The 19,389-nt window shown below is 44.4% G+C and overlaps 3 protein-coding genes across 3 annotated transcripts; 1 reads left to right on the top strand and 2 right to left on the bottom strand.

Moving 5' to 3' along the window:
* Nucleotides 1-659: 659 nt before the first annotated feature.
* On the bottom strand, nucleotides 660-1,937 carry LOC6597886 (endonuclease G, mitochondrial). Its single transcript, XM_026991193.1, has 2 exons — nucleotides 1,757-1,937; nucleotides 660-1,681 (listed from the first exon to the last, which is right to left on the bottom strand). Exons 1-2 carry the CDS (start codon nucleotides 1,913-1,915, stop codon nucleotides 845-847), a joined length of 996 nt encoding a protein of 331 aa, XP_026846994.1. The 5' UTR covers nucleotides 1,916-1,937; the 3' UTR covers nucleotides 660-844.
* A 4,539-nt stretch (nucleotides 1,938-6,476) lies between these two features.
* Nucleotides 6,477-17,758, top strand: LOC6597888. The gene is made up of 5 exons (XM_002023012.2): nucleotides 6,477-6,591; nucleotides 16,763-16,934; nucleotides 17,034-17,150; nucleotides 17,218-17,379; nucleotides 17,444-17,758. Exons 2-5 carry the CDS (start codon nucleotides 16,764-16,766, stop codon nucleotides 17,546-17,548), a joined length of 555 nt encoding a protein of 184 aa, XP_002023048.1. The 5' UTR covers nucleotides 6,477-6,591; nucleotide 16,763; the 3' UTR covers nucleotides 17,549-17,758.
* On the bottom strand, nucleotides 8,490-14,137 carry LOC6597887. The gene is made up of 2 exons (XM_002023011.2): nucleotides 13,885-14,137; nucleotides 8,490-8,830 (listed from the first exon to the last, which is right to left on the bottom strand). Exon 2 carries the CDS (start codon nucleotides 8,828-8,830, stop codon nucleotides 8,516-8,518), a length of 315 nt encoding a protein of 104 aa, XP_002023047.1. The 5' UTR covers nucleotides 13,885-14,137; the 3' UTR covers nucleotides 8,490-8,515.
* Nucleotides 17,759-19,389: the final 1,631 nt, after the last annotated feature.

The following is a 19,389-nucleotide window of genomic DNA, read 5'->3' as shown; positions in this document are numbered from 1 at the left end:
GCTTTTGTAGGAAATACATTTAATTGAAACATAAAAATATTTAATTTAATAATAACTTAATTTAAGTAGCTACTACCCTGCCACGTTCCGAGCCGGAAACACGGCACATTTCCGCCCCCTCCATCGTCACTTCTTCTTCTCCCCCTCTGACAAGGCAAGCCAATACCGTAACTCGTGTTACCCAGCCACTTTACAGCCAGGACTGCTACTACACATATGACGATAAGCAGTAGGCGCCGCACTTATTTTATAATGTACCATTTCAAAGGTATAAACACAATAAAAACAGCTCTCTCATTTGAGAGACTGTCATCACAAAGGCGAAAGGCTGAAAGGCGTTTGACAGCCCAGGACTCTCAGCCTACTTCATTGAAAAATGCGAAAATCGCGGTTTTCACCATTTTATATACAGCCTATAACCATCTTGAGACTGAATTGTCTATATCCAAATTTCAGCTCTACTTCTGCATTGAGAGACGGCCTTCCTTTGGGTTCCCTTTTACTTGTGTAAAAGGCCATTTAGATGCATTCTATATGAATATATACAGACTTTCGTTATATCTTTCAATCAGATGCGGTTTCTTATCTCAAAGTCTCTGGCCCACAATCGTTCCTGGCTAATTCACCTTTTTCTGGGTAAAGGCCCAATTAAATGCAAATTTACCAAATATTAAATTTTATTGTCAGGATGAGAATTTTGCCAGCGGGTTTCCTCTCTGCCCCGCCTGTTGCTCTGCCACACGATGGATACATTTTATTTAACACAAAAAACCGTCTAGAAAGATAACCAGAAAGATAACGGCGCATCGCAGGTGAAATACCCTTCAAATAAATTTCTTCTTTTTCAATTGAAACAACATTGGTCGGTGGTCATCAGCTGCGAGGAGGACATCATTTGCATTGGCTCGCCTGTGAATTCTATTTCGATGTTGTCCTTATTTTTAATCACCTTTGGCCCCTGCTGTTCCTTGTTGAACCGCAGTCCTGTCTGCTCTTCGATATCCTTGACGCGGACACGATGCTCGCACAAACATCCCGCCATATCGGAGGGGCCATTTTTGATCACGTATGCCTCGATGGTCACTGGCTGAACATCGCCGCCGGGCACCTGTGACTCCTCGATGATCAACACTTTGAAATAGTGCGACGGCACAGGCACGGGCATGGAGGCGTTTCCACACTCCCTGTACTCCAGCCACGATTTATCGGTGCCGTGGTTTTTGGGTGTGAAAATGGGACCCGTGTAGGTGTACAGCGACCCGCACTCCTGGGTCTTCAATGTCACATACCGCTCCAGCTCCTGCCAGATCGGACGCGTGAAGACTCTGCCAATCTCCGCGCAGGCACCGGTCAGCAAAAAGACATCAGTGTATCGAAGATACTCAGGCTCATCTGGCGATGACCCGGCGCGGAAATGCTCGCAAATCCACGTGGCGCTCTTCGTTTCTATGCCACGCGACATTATGTAGTCCTTGTGCACCAACAAGTGCTCGGCACTAGGCAAGCCGTACTTGAGAAGATCCAGAACATTCGCCAGGGGGGGCTCTTCCGAGCCCATTTCCTCCTTCGGTTTCGGCAGCAGAAACTTGAGAAGTGGTTTGACTCGATCGCATATCTTGTCCTTCAGCCCCACCGGACGGCTCCACAGTCTAGCCTCGTGATTGGTGCTGAACGTCGAAAGCTGTTGGGTGGAGGTTGTGATTGGAGGTTACTCCCACACCCACACCCATACCATGCCTGAGGGGCAAGTACTCACCACAGGATACAACTTGCGGCGATTGTGGTACACATAAGGATCCCTCTTGATCACATCGAATAGATTATTGATGGATGTCTCCTGCTGCAGAAAGGCACCGCAAACGAATGCCGCCACTCCAACCGAGGCGTACAAGGCAATATCTTGTGGTTCTGGCATTGTCTGTCGTCTTTAATTGTTTATTGTTCTACTATATTTTTCGAAAAGTATATGTACTACGTGCGGAGAGGTTCTATTTATGAGTATTTGCGTAGTCCAACGTTGAATAAGTTTTAAAACAAAGCCTACTCTTGCGTTGAGAAACTATGTAACTGAGAAACTGAAACTGAGACACTGGGTGAGTCCCTTTCATTCCTTTGCACAATCAATCTCTCTCTCTCTCTCTCTCTCTCTCTCTCTCTATCTCGAGCACCAACAAGGTATGCATATATTGCGGTGGGACACGGACAATGCATCTCTCAATTGCACGACTGTGTTCAGGAAAAGACTATAAAATACCAGGATGTTGCACTGGGGACCAAAAAGCTGTTCTATGGCGGGGTTTAACAGGTTAACAGTCCAGGTTAACAGTCCAGGTTAACAGTCCAGGTTAACAGTCCAGGTTAACAGCCTGTTACTCCTCACGGGGACCGATCTGCATTAACAGCCCGTTTACGGCATTATGTTATACATATATACACAAGTATATACATATGTAGATATATCACTCCGACGACCCCAGCCATTCAGCCAAAGTTTTCTCTCTTGTGGCTACAAAATTCCTCACAATTCGAATGTACCCTCTGCAAAGGTACACAAAATTTGGCTAAAAATACATACATAAATACATACAAATATAAGATGGTGAGACGAGACGAGACGAAACAAAATAAAAGCGACAAAAAGCACACGGAGTGAAGGAAACGAAATTGTTGCCGTTGGACAATACGATAAAATTGAAATCTAACGAAAATAGAACCGAAAATAGTGCAACACAAAACAAAAAATTTGGGTTTCTATTTGCTTTGCTTTCGCTCTCGACTCCTGGCTCACTTTTTTGCTAGTTTTTGTTTTTGCAAAATTAATATAAATTTTAAATATGCAAAAATATTGGGGATACTCGTGCAGAACTCCACGCCAGAGAGGGATCCAGAGGTGCTAGAGAGCTGGTTATATAACAATAATATGAAAAAGGCCGACAAAATACTTTAACAAATACCAAAAACCGACATTTTACCAACTGCATATTACGTTATGCATATTTCATTTATGCCCAAAACAAATACACAATGCAGGACCCACAGGGACCCCCGGCGCACCAGGGGGATCGGACTGGGCCTTGCCCGGCTCCGACGGATTATTCCCCGATAACAACAAAAACTTCGGATACTCTACGTGGCAGGTATCCCAAAGTGCACTCATTATTCAGAATCCTTTTCATTCGACCAATTAATAGAAAACCGTCTGGAGATCACAGGCAGCTTTGGGCCTCTCTATGGGAATATTCTGTAGTGCCAAAAACGGATGGTTTTTCCTTCTAAACCATGCGAGAGATGCACCCACGTTTTGGCAGGGCATACGGGCATTGCATCTGCATCTGCATCTGTCGGCATTTTTGCATTTAATGCCATAAAAGTTTATCTGCAAATGTGTCGCTGTGTGTGTGTGTGTGTGGGTGTAGGGAATTGCTACTTTTATTTTCAGTATTTTAATTAAATAAAAATTTATTTGTTTACACACACAGACAGACGGACAGGCAGACTGCCAGACGGCCAGACGGACAAACAGACAGAGAGCCATAGTCTGGGGCAGGAAGCGGGGACGGGGACAGAAGGCGAATCAACGAACTTAATTGAGACCATTTTGTGCAATTTTGCTCTCGTTTACATTTCTCCAACTCCACTTTCCACTCTCCACTCTCCACTCTCGACTCCCGACTCTCGGCTCGACTACGTCCACACTTTACTTAATTAATCACACAAAAAATGAAGGGAAGGCGGGAGGGTGGAGGGACGAAACCGCCTGGAGAGGCGGCAAAAACATGTAAATTGGTAAAGGAATTTATCCCACAATTTATGGTAGAAAAATCCTATAGCTGGGACCACTCTACTTTCATTTTCAAATAGCGGGGAAAGCAACAGCGTCCTTCTCTCTACATATGTACATCCATCTAGGCCTTAAGCGTATCGAATGTGTGCTCAGGGCTTAGCCCTTTGAGCACAGGGTATCCACAAGTCGATCCACTCACCTGGCCTACTCCCGCGGGCTTTGTTTATATGAATTTCTATAAATTTAAACCACTTCTGTTCCGGTTTTTAAATGTCAGGCCAAAACTTACATTTCGAGCACATTTCCGGAGTGCAAATGTTTTTTTTTTGTCCCTGGGTTTATGGTCTCGTTTTTCGCTTCTTGTTTTTGCCAAGATAAACATATCAAAAAATGTTTAGTTTTATCCGAAAATAAATTGCAAAAATGTCAGTACCCTTACGGAGGGTATTGCGATTCTGAGAGGTTGTTTTTACATTTATTCCACGGTTTCTTGTATCGAGTTTCGCGACTATCCTTGCGGGGTGATACAAATCGAAGAGCCAAGAAAAAGGACCTATTTGTGGTGTCTCCTTGATGGCCACGCCGTCTTTGAGTCGGCGACAACCCCCCACAAAGGGTGGTATCTCGAGCTTCAGATACCTCGATTGACCGAGAAACCTTCCCGTGTCTGGATCGTCGGGGACGCTTGCGAGGACTTCAAGTGCATCAGATTCCATCTGTAATCGAGAATAAAATAGTTCAGTCAATGGGCAAGCTCCGACTTGTGAGTACACAAACAAAAAAAATTTAATTTTCACGAAAAGGTGGAAAAGGTGGGTAAACAGAGAAAATTCCAACAATAAGAACAACTGATTTATTCAGAGAACACTTCATTATAAAGCAGACTTGGGGTGTACCTACATACATACATATATCAAATGAATAAAGATGGGAAATTATCAATTCAATAGTTTATTTTCTGCGAATAATTCGGCCATACTCAAGAGTATGTAAATCATTAATTTGTGTAATACCCTTGAGTGTTTCTTGAGTACGACTGGAGATGAAAGGGTATCTAAGGCTTCGACTTCAGTAGTAGCTCTTGTTTCATATTTTGCTGGCCCTCCTTTATTTTTGCAGTATCACAGAAAATGAAAATAAAAACTACCAAAGGAAGAGGTTAGCGGGAAGAGGGGCCTGCAGGGGGTCTGGCTATGGGTCTGTGTTTGATGTTGTTATCGCTGGCGTTGTTTTTGTAGTCGTTGCTTCTGACAAAACGTTTCAATTAGTGCGATTATTACATAAGCAACAAAAGCTACCCGAAAATCGTTTTTGTCGCCTGCAATTTGTTTCGTTTGTTTCGCCCTTCTCCTCTCCCCGTTTGACCGTGTTGTAAGTGTTTCAGTGTTTATTTGTTAGGCGTTTGACGCTTATAACTCACTCTACCTCTCCCTAGAGTGGGTCTCCTCCGGTGGAGGGAGACCTTGCCAAAGCGTATCCATACAGAATCAGATACGTATCATTACTATAGATGCTTTCAGATGCTCTTAATGATGCGACTTGACAAAGGCAAGAAAGAGGAGGACCAAACCGTTATTCATTCAATTCGTATGTGCTGATAGCGTGGTCCGTGAGCAAAAGAGAGTCGTCTCAGCCGAGTGTGGCGCGGTAGTGTTGGTGACTGTGAGAGAGAAACAGAAGGAAGATCAGAAAGGAATTGTTGAGGGAGGGAGAGCAATAGAATAAATCGCTAGCTACTTTACCCATACATGCGTACATACGTTGTTAATTAACTTGTGAAGACCCTGCATACATACATACATACATCATTCGTATGAACATACCTGCATACATACATAAATGTTTCTTAAACAATTAAATGCCTGAATTTCGAGCTGGTTTATGTTTTTCTTTTGGCCCAAGCAGTCGGAATGCCCGTGTGGGGCGGGACCCCTGATCTCCGATCTCCGATCTCCGATCTTCGGCCATGCCGTCGCGATGGTGGGCATGGTATTGTATCCATTACACTGCTGCTGGATCTGCTGGCGGCTCTTATGCAATGCAGCAGCAGCAGCAGCACTCTCTTACTGCCGCTGCCTCTGCAGCACTTGCAGCTTGTGCCGTTTGCAGCGCTTACGCTGCCTCTGCCAACTCTCGACGAGCTTTGGGCTTGGAGTTGCTCTCCCGCTGCTGCCGTCTCTGCCTGCATTTTGGAGCTCGACTTGGCACAGTGGGCACGATTGGCAATGCGGTGGTGACAAAATCACATCGAAGCGCGGCTCGGTACTGCTTCCTTTGTGTATTGCTGGTTTGGAAAACGGTGTGTAGGTACTAGGACTAGTTTTTAATTCATTTTTCAAGCAAATTTGAATACGCTAAGCCGCTATTCGACTGCTTTTAGGCCGATGGCCTCCACTGTGCCCGCAGTCCGGTTCGGGCCGCCCCGCCCCGCGCTGCCACGGCCGCTGTCGACGCTGTCGACGCAGTCGCCGCTGGTAACTGCCTACATAGCTTTTTTAAGTTTAAACAATTTGGTCGCCGCTTAGTTCTCTTTCGCGTGCGCCAAACCCCAGTAACCAGGTAGCCCGGCGCCAAAATCATATATTCCCCAGCGGTCGCGGCGCCACGACCATATCGTTATAGAACTGTTTTCGATATCGAACACCGAATCAAATTGGTTTTCGAACTCGGTTTCGGTTTCTTTCGTGTGCTATTGATCTGAGTTTTCGATTTCGGTTACCCTCGCAGTGCTGTACATACATCCACCTTTTAAACTAATTGATTGATTGATTGATTGATTGACCGATTGATTATCGAGCGGCGTGAAAGTGAGTTTCAGTTTCGGTGTTTGTTTTTACCATTTACATTGCTGGTGTGACTTCTGTGCTGCATTCCGAAATACAAATATTTTTTGGGAAATATTTTTCGAATTTTCAAATTTTTTTCAATGTGTATTTTCTTATGCGGTTATTTGTGTTGTGTTGGGCAACTGTAGAGCTGTAGAGCTGTAAAGCTGCGAAGCTTAACCCCTGACTGACCCTCCGACATATTGGGCAAGAGTGCGTGCTGAAGCTGAAGCTGAATACATGTGTTGAAAATGCGTTGAAAACTAAATGATTTGTCCATGAAAATCCCCTACTATCCATAAGTTATACGAAGAATAAATCGCTGGTTTTTCCTTAAAATCGCAATCCAAAAACATGTTTCAACACTCAATTGGGTTATTAATGGGTTTTCATAAATTCAGTCTTGACCCCAAAGCAACCCCAGTTTTCACACAGATCTGACCAGATCCGATCAGGTTTTCCTTGGTCCAGTTCGGGGTTCGACGGGTGTGCCGCGATCTGCGTGTATCATGGGAAATTTCAATACAAAATCCATCGAAATCTTCAACGGAACGGCCTTGAGGTCCAACCGAAATGCCGAAAGATCAACAAAAACAAAATTCCACACACAGTCAAAAAATCCACACAGAAATAAGCAAATAAATAACAATGCTCAAAAGGTTGATTTTTGGCGGATTCCGAATCGGTTTCGAATGGGCAATGGGTCTCTCGTTTGCAGAAGACGGACCCGGACCGACGGCCGTCGGGGAGGGGTGGGGAGGGGTAGGCGAGACATCAACTGTAACCGAAACCGAAACCGAAACCGAGACGGCGACGCATGCGCAGCGGAGTGTAAACAATTTTGACCCAATTGTCGAGCTCCACTTGCCTCACCGCACCCCTCAGACCCACAGACCCCACAGACTGTGTGGCAGATTGACGTGTTCGCCTTCAGAGTTTATGCAGCTGCCCCCAAAGTGCCCCGGGGCTGCCCCATACTGCACTCGATTATGCAACAAGCGAAAGATGCAATATGCAGTTGATAGGGCTCCCATAAGGTGGGGAAATACTGAAAGAGCGGTCAAAATTCTGGGTTAAAAAGCGAAGATTCCATGGAAAATCGCCCAGCATTGCAGTTTATTTTGGCACCCGAAAACAATTTAAGCCAATTACCAGCTAATTGTTGGCATAGAAACTCCCACAAACTGGTCCCCCCTCCCAAAATGGTGGCCAAAAATAGTTTCAATTGATGAAGGCGCCAATTGACTGCTAATCAAAGCGCAACAAAACCTGGCCAAAAGCAGAAACGACCCTCGGGCCATCAATTACCACCTGTCAATGTTGGATCCGTCTGAACGTCTTATCGGTTTCCATTTAGGGCCTGCACTGACCAATTGGCCCAAAGAATTTGGTCAATATTAATGAAGAAAACCGCCAAAACATCCAGAGTGTTGGGCAAGACCCATGCACGACCTTGTCGTTTTGTGTGGGCTGTTTTTGTTTTTATTTTTCGGTTTGTTTGAAAGTCAAGGTCGAGGTTTATGTGTTTCACATTCCCATTCGATGTTTGTCGTTGATAGTTTCTATACCCTTGCAAAGGTTCGATCGATGCTCGTTCAGCCATGTTTGCCACAGAGAGCGGGGAGCATATCTGATGGCCATCGTGTAAGACGGGGAGCCCCCGTCACTTAAGCGTTCACTTAATCACATGTGGGAGCCATCGGGCATCGTCGAGCATCGAATCTGTCTCCCAGTAACTCAATTAAGTCTGCAAGTGTATCTAAAGCTTCGGCCATTGGTAGTTTTTTTGCTTGCCGGTCGATTAGCATTTGCTGAGTGACTCTTTTTTTTTCAATTTGAGGGTTTATTTTAATGGTTTATTTCAATCGAATTTCACGACTGTCATTGGGGAGCCAAGCATGAGGAATTATTTCTCGTGTTCAGTGGTGTTGTATTTTGATACAAAGAAATCTTTGGGGTATATAAATTTGAGAATGCATGCCCGAGACACCTTAACGATGCCACAGTAGCGGAGCACAGTGCTGGTGGTCATCTCGACACAGTCCTCCATCACCACATCGCCGGTTAGTGTCTCCTTGATGGCCACGCCGTGCAGGAACCGGCGACAACCCTCCGCGTTGGGTGGTATCTCCAGCTTCAGATACCTCGATTGACCGAGAAACCTTCCCGTGTCTGGATCGTCGGGGACGCTAGCGAGGACCTCAAATGCATTCACTTCCATCTGTAATACGAGAACAAAATACTTCTGTCTACGGAAACATTAAATAATATTTTCACGATTTTCGCCTCAGGAAATACTACAAATATTTCTCTCTCTCGGATTGAGATTGACAGAAAAAGGAATCGAAAGGGAAACAATTAATTGTATTTATCTAGCGAAATTATTTGTCCCAATTTGGTGGCTATCAAATAAAAAGAGATGGGAATAATTCGGCCATACTCAAGAGTCTGTGATCCTCGCATGTGCCTCTGTCTTAGGTGTATCTTGAGTACGAATGGAGATGTATCTAAGACTCTACCCAATGTCCCTACTTGTTGGATGTTTATTGGCATTTCAATTTCAATTGATTATTTATCTCGGGGGGAATAGCAGAATAATCACTGCGCTTCATAGAGGGAGTAACCCAGTGACAAAGAAATCTATTTATACAGCTGTGGAAAAACTGTGAGCAGGAAGAAAGGGGGTGATGGAAAATAGCAGCTGAAGAAATCACAATTACAAAGAAGAGGGAAAGTCCTGCTTCGAAGGTCGAAGCCCCAGATACCCTTTGCCGAGAATCTATAGTCTTTTCGGAATTTCAAACCGTTGCTTGTATACCATCCGCAAAAACTTAAAGATTCCTCCGTATTCCGGAAATTCCACGCCACGGACCCGCACGCGTCTCTCTCTTTCTCTCTCTATCAATATGTACGAGTATGTTTTATTTATTGACTCTCTTTTGGACCCCCTGAATGGCAGGATGCCGCCTTTTGACAGTTGGCACGTAGTTCTGGCCAAGACGCAGCAGCAGCAGCAGCAGCAGCGGCAGCGGCAGCAGCAGCGGGAGAGTCGGCCGCATAAAGTGTTCCAAGACGATGGGGAGTACACGTAATATGAGTTATGAGCCAGACTCGACGATCACGTAGCCGTGCCTCCCCCATGGCCCTTGGTGTTCCTCTATGACTCCCCCCTTATCCATTCTGAATTCCTTTTCCTGTGAAATAATGTTAATGCCAAACAATTAAATACGGGGGCAAAGGGAATCTTCCCCTGACTTTCCTCCACGATTGCAAATTTAATTACATCTGTAAACAATTTTTTCTTTCCCCCCCTCTGGACAGCCCCCCCTCAACCCACGAGAAAGAGACACAAACAAAACAGTTTTTCCTTTTGTTTTTTTATGATATTTTTCCTTTCCATTTTTTTACGTGTGTGTGTGTGTTTCTGTGTGTGTGTGCGGCCATTAGCAGGGGCCAAAACTAAAGGGAAAACTACAATGGCATAGTGAGGAGTGAGGAGCGAAGAGCGAGAGCTGGGGCTGCTACGCGCTGAGAAAAGCAATTTTCCGGTTGAGTTTACAAATGGCGGGCGCGGTATCCGGTCTCTTCCCGGGTCCCGGTTCCGGCGCTGAAAATAAATGACATATCACAGAGTCTGGTCACCTTTATGGGATGCCCAAAGTAAACATATGAAAGCAATGCCCAGATGGATGGTCAGCCCGCGCGGGGTGTTCGGGTGCACAGAGGGTGGAATAAGGGGTAGATAGCAGGGATACATAGGGTGTTGGATGGGGGTTTTCCCAGTTCCCAGTTCCAACTACGAAACTGGTTCGAGTTCAGATGTGGTTTGGATGGGATAGGGATTCGACGGTCAGTTTATTCGATTCGATACATCCGATATCTTTTGAACCAGATTCATTATTTCTGGAGCACACAAAAGAGAGAGTAGGATTTTGGCGATCTCTATTTCTTCTTTATCCATCTGTCTCTCTTGTTTGCAGTTCGAAAGATATGTATGTACATATGCCCTGCTCTGTCCCTCCCCGTCAGATATCAATAAATGGGTTCCCTCTCATTTGCAGGCAGCTCTCGTATCCCTGGTCGGTATATCGTTGTTTACACACCCACACACCCACACACACACACATAGATACACACACACACACGAGGACAGTTATGAATGGCAATCCATTCGCTTAATGGAATTTCGTGTTGTTTAACTTTTACGTGGCGCCAAAGTCATGGAAGCGAATGGATGGCAGCCCCCTGCCCCTCTATATCACACCCACACCCACACACACGTACACATACACATGTGTGCTTTTGGAGCGTCCTTGGCAGCTGTTTGCGGGTCAACTTGGGGTCACCATTACCCTTTCGCTAGCCGCCCAAAACCCACCACATAGAACATCGTCATAAAGCTTTATGAGCATTTATTATGCAAGACTTCTGGCTGGGTCAAGTTTCTGTCTGTGTTTTAGTTTTATGATCGCTTCCGCCTCGACACCTGCCTCCCATCCAACTCTCTCTCTCTCTCTGTGTGGCCTCTTGGCCATGTTTTAATTTCAATAAACGCACATTTTATGACTCCTCAGGTTTATGGCCACCCCAGGCCTCAGGTTTTTGGCCCGAGTTGGATTTATTTATCTTTCATTTCATTACTAGTTTTGCAAAGGCGAAGGCCAGGCTTCAAACTGAACGAATGGAATCAATCGGGGGAGAGGGCAGGGTATGTTATCTTATGGGTGTGTAATCTAGTAAAATTTCACAATATATAGTGCCATCATTTGGCACAACACTTCAAATCTAAATATCGACTTTTTCGGCTTTTTCCAGAAGTACCACAACTAAAACTGTGGCATACTTTTGGGCTTGGTCCATTACAAATTTGAATGTGGAAATAAATGTATGTACCATGAGACCATGTGTACCGCGTACCCACGGGTATCACTTTTGGGTACATTCATGCTCTGCCGGGTCAAAAAGTGGCCGAACTTTTATGGGAGACACTGTCTATATTTGAAAAAACCTTTCGATACTCTTTCTGGCAAATCTGATTTTACATACAAACACTCATGATTCCGATACTCTTAGAAAGTCAATTCTGCCAATACTATTTTGCAATCTCTGTTCTCTCTGCCATTTGAAGGGTGTACCATAAATTTTGTGGGAGACCGCCCATGGCGGCAACACACACAAATCGTTGCCGACTGCTCTGCAGGCATCGCAGTCGCCGACGACGTCGACGTCGACCACATATCGAGGACATTTAAATCGCTCTTAAGTCCCGTTTAATTGGTACTCAGCATGCAAATGCGAAATGAGGCGGAGATCCCAGGCAGCAATTGTCGCGCTCGCTCTCTCCCTCTTGTGTCTATGTCTCTCACTCTCTATCTCTTTGTCTCCTTTTGTGTGCTTATGCATGCTTGTGCGCTCGAGTGTGTGTATCATTAGTTACACATGCACATACAAGACCCTTGCAGTGGGTATGATGACTTTGACCACATATGTATGTATTTGTAGCACCAACTTCTTACTCAGAGAGCAAGAAGAGAGACGCATTCTTTACAAGCTGCGTGTTGGATCGAGAGACATTGCAGCAATTGATCTGGTAGGGTATCAGAAGGCCGACCCCGAAGCTCATTGCTGTTTCTTATCTTTCGTTCCCCCTCTCTCTTTCTGTGCTGGTCACTCTGTGTCCTGCTTATGTGCAACTGTACTTACTCACGCAAACAGTGTCAGGGAGAGAGAGAGAGAGAGAGAGAGAGAGAGAGAGAGAGCGTCGTGGGCCAGAGTGCGTAAGAGACATAGAGAGAGAGAGAGGGACACCCGCTTGGTGTGCTTGAAAGAGAATAGCATCGAATCGAATCAAATCAAATTTAATTGAAATGCCATGCAAAAATATTTTGAGAGCAGACGGACATAGAAAATTGATTGATTTTTGGCTTTTGCAGTGAACCGCCCACGCCTCCGCCTCCTCCCCTTCTTCGCTGGCAAACACCCGCCCTCTCCTACGCCCTCCCATTGATACTATAATTACAAAGAACCGTTGGCCAGTTGATGAGCCCGTTGGAAAACATAATCAAGAATGCGATTCTCACTCTCTCCCTCACTCGTTCCCCCTCGCCGACACTCTCTATTTTCTCTCTTGTTCTATCCGAAAAAGTTTTAATTTCAAATGAAGTTTGTCCAGGGAAGGAGGTGCGGAGCGGTGCGGTGCGGGCAGGATAGTCGGATGGGCAATAAAATAATCAAAGCGTGCACAAAAGTGCAACGGGAATTGCCGAAAAACCGGTTACAAAAGTAAGCAAAAGCCAGCCAATGTGGAAGATGGGCTGTGGGAGTAGAGAGTGGTGGAGGGGTACGAGAATGCCATCAGCTGAATGCAAGAGGAAGCCAAAAAGCACTGGGAAAAAGGAAGACAGATAGAGTGATATAAGCTATGATAACGAATGATGGACACCCTTTAATTGAGTGGATGTCCATACGTACTCTATGTGCATGTATAAGAAATTGTTGTTCTGATACGTGCATACATATGTACACATGTAGCTGGGAATAATAATCAATTAACATGCCCACTGAAAAACCATTTTCAAGCATCAAGACATCCTCCTAGCCACATACTGCCGAAAGCAGCCCGTCATCCGCATTAGTTACAGGGTCGTGCTAGAAGAAAAGGGTTTGCCCAGCTGCGGGCCAGTGCAAATTTACCTGAGACAGAAAAGTGCAGTGCCGAGGAGAGCAGCGCAGAGCAGAGGAGCACTGTAAGACAGAGCGGGACTGCCGGAGCAGACAAACTTAACTGGAAATCTAGTCGAAAAATGGGCAAAGTTGCAGCAGCAGAAAAAACGAGCCACTGGCCCGTACTGAAGAACGGGAGAGCGCTGCCCAAATACCGATGCCGTTAGTCCGTAATGAGACAGTCAGCAGGAATGAAAGCAGAGAGACAGGGACAGCTAATACGCGCCATTAGGGCATAATTAAAATGCTCAAGCAGAAGTAGAAGAAGCAGCGGCGGCAGAGACAACGACAGCAAGAACAACAACAACAGCAGCAATTGCAGCGAAAACGCTGATAATGACAACACGATGAAGAAGAAACATCTACGTAGCGGGCGGGGAGGGAGCGTGAGAGAGCAGCGAAAACTTAGGTCCAGCGCAAAGTGTTTAAAATAAAGGTAAGGCTACCAAACACACCAGCCTGCAGACTTCCAGACTTTTGTGAATGCGTAAGACAATAAGGACAAGACCGAGAAGGGGGGAGCAAAACAGCTTATCTGTGTGATTTCCTTACCTGTATTTAATTTACCGTTTGGCCGCAGTTGTTGTCAAATTGATTTAGCTTTGTTTGGGCGATTTCTTAGTTGGACTGCGGAAAAAAAGTTATATTTTGACAGTCTACACATTAACCGAAACCAACACCCCAATATTAGCCCTTAGCGATACCCCGATATTGGCCCTGACCGAACCCCATACTCTAGTGCTATAAGTTTAATGCGATACTGCGATAAGTCCGGCGGCATTGTACGATTGGCAAGACGAAGGAATGAACGTAAAAATAAAGAAATTAATAAAAAACCAAAGCTAAGAACCGCGCAAGCGAAGCACCGATAAAACTATGAAAGGGAGAGCAGCAAATGTGTGGATCGCTTCAATAGCAAGTGGTAAAACAGATTACAGTGGAGCATGGCTAAAGGTTAAATGAAACGGAGTTAATTATCTCTTGCAGTCCACGACTAGACATGCATACCAATCAAATTCTTGCATGAATTCTTAATACAGTAATATTTTCGTGCAGGATAGTGTTTACGCAATTCCTTCGTCATTTACTCAATTTACTTGTATTCCAACGGGAATCGGAAAAACAGAAATCAAAGCCAAACATTACTTCGCTCTCCGTACCGCTCTCTCTCTGCATAGTCACTCTCTTGTTGTTGCCTCTTGCGTCCTCTCTGCCTCTGCCTATATCAGTCTGCTCTGGAATTCTATGAAATGAATTTTGGCAATTAAGCAATCATTTCGCTCATATGTATGCATGCTATGCTAAGCGAATGGGAGCGGCAGGGAGATGGCGAAGTAGAAGCAGCACCAGACGCAGGGGCTGCAGCAGAGAAACTTATGCTTGAAAGACGCTGGCAGAGCTGAAGTATTGTCGAGACATTTTCAATACACATATATACGTATGTACATATGTATGTGCACATGTACAAGCGGCTTCTTAGTTTCTCTGCTGGAAGGGTATCAAAAGTTTCGGCTGCCCTCTCTTGTATTCCTCTCACTCTTTCAGTGCTTTGCTGCTTGCCAGCCTGATGATTGCCTTACGGTACAACAGGCAATCTATAGGAATAAAGATATGCATACGTGTGAGTGTGTGTGCTCCATGCATTTTTATGGCATTGCTTTTGGGAGTAGCAGCAAAAGGAACGCTAAGGGTAAAGGAGGGTATCAGCAGAAGTACATAGAAAGCTCTCACTCGAAAAAGCAGAAGTTTTCATTTCAAGTAGTTTTTCGTTCTGCTTGGGTTTTTTCGGGGGTTTTCACTGTCGTTACTGTTGTTGTTGTTGCTGCATCATCATTGGCCTGGCAAAAGAGTTTGAGCTCTTGAGTAGCATTAAAGCATCAAACGATTGTTTACTGGATGGAGAGTAGAGGAGAGGAGAGTGAGTGTGCAGTTCTCTTCGTTGCCAAGGTACGGTACTATTTCAAACTGAGAAGAGATCTCCTATTCTGGCTCCGGTTGTGAAATTTCGTTTTGCTGCTCAACTCCAATCAGCCATCAAACTGGGGTATTTATAGAGCCATAACCATGACCCATGCCGCATCCCATTCCCATTCTCTTCCTCTCGCTCTCGCTCTCGTTCTCGTTCTCGCTCTCGCTCTATCTATCCTATCAATCTGAGAAATTAAGTGCCAACGTTTCTGGCAAATGGCTCTAACCATCCATCCAACTGTTCGACTTTCCGCCTGTCCGCCGCTCAATTATCCCGGCCAATATATTCACTCACTTCCAGCCAGAATTCTCGAAACAGAAGGAATGAACAGCACAATGAAATGCAAGACAGGGAAAAGTTGGAGCTACAGTCGAGGCAATGTTTCCCATAATTCCAATAATATTTTTGCAACTGTACATATTTGTATACCCTTGCAAAGGGTAGCCCCCTTGTGCCATGGAGAGAAGAGAGTGTGTTTTAGCGTAAAGGATTTCCCCCCAGTTGCACGGCTTCATCGCTAGCACTATTCCAGTGAGACTTATGCTGAAAATAAATAAATAAAGGCTGTCCTTATACATATTTAATCTGCAATAAAGTGTATCTCGAGCTTCGGCTGACCTTTCGCTCTGGTTAACATTTATTCTAGCTATAATTTCATCAATTTAGCCTGAGATTTACATATTCTACCCCCATATTCGCCCCATATATGGGGCAACACAATTTCCCATTGCCTGGCAAAAGGTCATTGTATTTTCAATTGCAGCATAATCAGGCATGCCGCACAAAATGCAGTAAAATGTTTCAAATAACACTGTTTTTATAGCTCTGAGAGAGGGAGAGGAGAGAACATTTTGGCATTGAAATAATTTAAATTATTTTCACATTGCATTGAAAATTATGGCCAAACAATTAAGCAGACCGTTTCAGGCTTCTGTCCCCTGTGGCCTGCGGCCCAATTGCTGGTTTCTATTAACTCTTTGGCCCCAAGAGGCTTAAAAGGCAGACACACACAAACTGTCATATTAAATGGCATTTGGAAATTTTGGATATTTTGTTATTTGGATACGATATTTCCCTGACAAAAATACAATTAAAATGTAAAAATTATTAAGCTACTCTTGCAATTTTCCTAATTACGCGCATTAAAAAGCAAAACAAAATGAAAAAGTACACAATTATGGAGATGGAATGTAGGAGCTGGTAGTGGGCGGGGAGGGGTTCTGTTCTGGGGAAAGAAGTTGACTTTTGTTTTGAAAATTTGTTTGGCAGAACAGAGGGTACATTTTCTTCATTCCAATTTAAATTATGCTAAATCAAATAAAATGCTACTGCATTTTTTAATGCCTTAAGCAGGGCTTTGGTAGAACGTGACGTTTTACAGTGGGATGTAATAAATTAGTTTTATTTTCAATGCCTTTTAAGCCATTCTTGTAGTATGAATTTATATTGTTTATTTTTCAGAATGCAATACAGTAAACCCCTGTCCGCAATACTGCTGGGTAGTCTCCTGTTAATGGGCCTGGCCATGGCCCAGGAGGATCGCTCCTCGGATGCCCCCCATGTGCGGCACAAGCGTGGAATCTTCTGGGACTTTTTCCAAAAAATGGTCATTACCAAGAACCTGATAGTGGATGTGAGTACAAATAGATGCCAATGGGAACAGTCTATTGACTGGACATCTATGATGTCTCTTGTCTTTTGGGCTTAATCATATTTATTTTCGGATCTACAGCAATATACGGACACCAGGAACACCCTGAATGATATATACAACACCGTCAACGAGCAGTTCAGCGATCCGGGCCCGGCGAAGCCCACCAGTCGTCCACGCAGCACAACCGAGAAGGCGGTAAGTACTCTTAAGATCCTCTCTTAAAGTGATTCCATCTCAAAATTATACTGGATTCACCTCACAGTCCGTCAGTGGGGAGGACAGCGGAGGTGGGAGCAGCAGCAGCGATGAGCCCACGACCACAGAAGCATACAGGATATCCCGCTACGAGCTGGGCCGCATCCTGGGCCGCAACTTCCGGGGCTTGCAGCGCCTGGCGATGAGCGAGTTTGGAGAAGCCCTCAATGTGAGTCTCTCTCCGAGCCCACTTTTCCTAATCCTTAATCCTTAATCCTTAATGCCATCTACAGGCCACCAAGTACAATCTGAAGGAGTACAAGTCCGAGGCGGATCAGCAATTCGCCAACAGCCTGGCTGTCGAGAAGAAGAACAAACTGAAGAGTCTCAAGGGCTGACACTTGTAGGATACCACCCCTCACTCCCAACCAGTGCCTGATAGTAGTTGTCTCTGTGATAGGCTTCCTGCATTACTACATATACATATATGATATCTATTATTATTTTTTTTTTGTTTGTTTCTTGTTATTTATTTGCCAGTCTCCCTGTTTGGCTATGGAATAAAGTGGGGAATGCGGATGGGTGGGAAGTTTGAATGTCCCCAAATGCATGCGGAGTAGTGTCTACGACTATTTTTGCGTCAAATTAAAAAGTTTTCTGTCATAATTTTATTGATAAACTTTTAAGTAAAAAAGCATCGCACGAACACTGTAACACTGGGCAAAAATGGAAAACAAACCCCACCTACCCCCGAAGAAGAAGAAGAAGAAGAAGCACAGGAAACACTCAGAATCAAGGAAAATAAAGAGAGAGAAAGGAGCCACGAAAGTTGTGAGGAATAAAGTATGAAAATGGTTTGGGAAGGTTCCAGATGTTCCAGCATTCACCATCGCTTACATTTTTTGAGAATTTATTAGCTTGGCATACAAGATTAATACTTTAGAAAAATTCATTAACATCCTGAAATATCCATAAAATACTTCCAGACTTACACAGATCTTTACTGAAGATGTTGCAAAGTTGCTAGAAAATATATATATTAAATAAAGAAGCTATCATTATTAATTAAAGTTTGTATAAGAGCAGAAGAAATAACCAAAAAACCACTATATTTTGCAGTATTTTCCAGAAAAATACCATGAAAAAATACTAAATAATATTGAAAGAAATCTTTCTTTATTTTTGTACAGGGAAAACAAATTCCAAAGCTGTTGGTTATTTTAAATCAGTCCGAATTCCCAGCGAAAGCCTAAAACAGAAAAACTCAACATATCTACATATCCCTCTGTATCTCTCTCTCTCTCTTTCTCTCTCTCTGCCTCTCACTTCTGTATCTTCTTCTTTCCCTTTCGCACGTACATATGAATGCAAGTTGCTGTTGCCTGAAATCGAAGTAAAGTTGCAAACAAATCCAAAAGGCAAAACTTGCTAAAATACAAAGACAGTTTTGGGGCTGCTGTCTACTGTCTGCTCTCTCCGGGCCACTACTCCACGCCGTATGCCCGGCCCTGCCCTGCCCTCTTTCTCCCTCCCGGCCTTCCCGCTTGGGTCCCAGGAATAGTTAGCAGAAACCACTAAAAGTGTCATAATTCGATGCCCATGAGATGGCTGTCTCGAAAGTACGTTGGCCGACAAAACTTTGGCGGTAATGACTGTCGTTCGCCCTCAGTCGCCCCCAGTCCTAGGTCCTCCTCTGGACAACAACCACCAACAGTCGTGCGGTGCAACTGTGCGTATGAGCAACCTGACTGCCTGTCTGCAAAGTTCTCTGGAAAAACAACGGAAAAAATATCAGGCGAATATTTGGCCGGAAACTTATCGAAAGTGGAAAGTGGAAAGTGGAGTTCGAGTTCGAGTTCGAGTTGAAGTTGCATTTGGGGAGCCTGCAACATGGTGTTGCTGATCTAAAAGCCAGTTTACATATCTTTCAGATAAACAGATATTTACCTTCAACATTTACGAGTACTCATAGTCTTCTTTCAAAGAAACAGTTCTGCAAAGTCCTATTGTATCATATAAAGATCTATCTGCCAGACAATTTGCTACCAATTTTGCAGAACATTTCGATGTGATAATCTGATTTATTTGGTGTTTATAGAGTCACTTCGCTTCGCTTTGTTTCGCTCTGCCTCGAGCTTGTTTTGTTTCGTTTTCGCTGATTATGACAGTGAGTCAAACAAGTTGATTGCTTTAATTGTTTCTGGTTTTTGGGCTGACAGACGAGACCTGGGGACAATTA

This window comes from Drosophila persimilis, unplaced genomic scaffold, assembly GCF_003286085.1.
Source record: "Drosophila persimilis strain 14011-0111.01,24,50 unplaced genomic scaffold, DperRS2 tig00000653-arrow-arrow-pilon, whole genome shotgun sequence".
In the NCBI taxonomy this organism is placed as follows: Eukaryota; Metazoa; Arthropoda; class Insecta; order Diptera; family Drosophilidae; genus Drosophila; species Drosophila persimilis.
Note: the sequence above shows the minus strand (reverse complement) of the source record. Positions and strands in the feature narration are given on the sequence as shown.

What these genes read in the sequence shown, in the direction of transcription:
- LOC6597886 (XM_026991193.1), bottom strand. Translation starts at nt 1,915, where the DNA reads ATGCCAGAACCACAAGATATTGCCTTGTACGCCTCGGTTGGAGTGGCG. An exon ending in GCCGCAAGTTGTATCCTGTG is followed by an intron (nt 1,682 to 1,756) that starts GTGAGTACTTGC and finishes TCCACCCAACAG; the next exon opens with CTTTCGACGTTCAGCACCAA.
- LOC6597887 (XM_002023011.2), bottom strand. Translation starts at nt 8,830, where the DNA reads ATGGAAGTGAATGCATTTGAGGTCCTCGCTAGCGTCCCCGACGATCCA.
- LOC6597888 (XM_002023012.2), top strand. Translation starts at nt 16,764, where the DNA reads ATGCAATACAGTAAACCCCTGTCCGCAATACTGCTGGGTAGTCTCCTG. An exon ending in CCAAGAACCTGATAGTGGAT is followed by an intron (nt 16,935 to 17,033) that starts GTGAGTACAAAT and finishes TCGGATCTACAG; the next exon opens with CAATATACGGACACCAGGAA. An exon ending in AGTTTGGAGAAGCCCTCAAT is followed by an intron (nt 17,380 to 17,443) that starts GTGAGTCTCTCT and finishes TGCCATCTACAG; the next exon opens with GCCACCAAGTACAATCTGAA.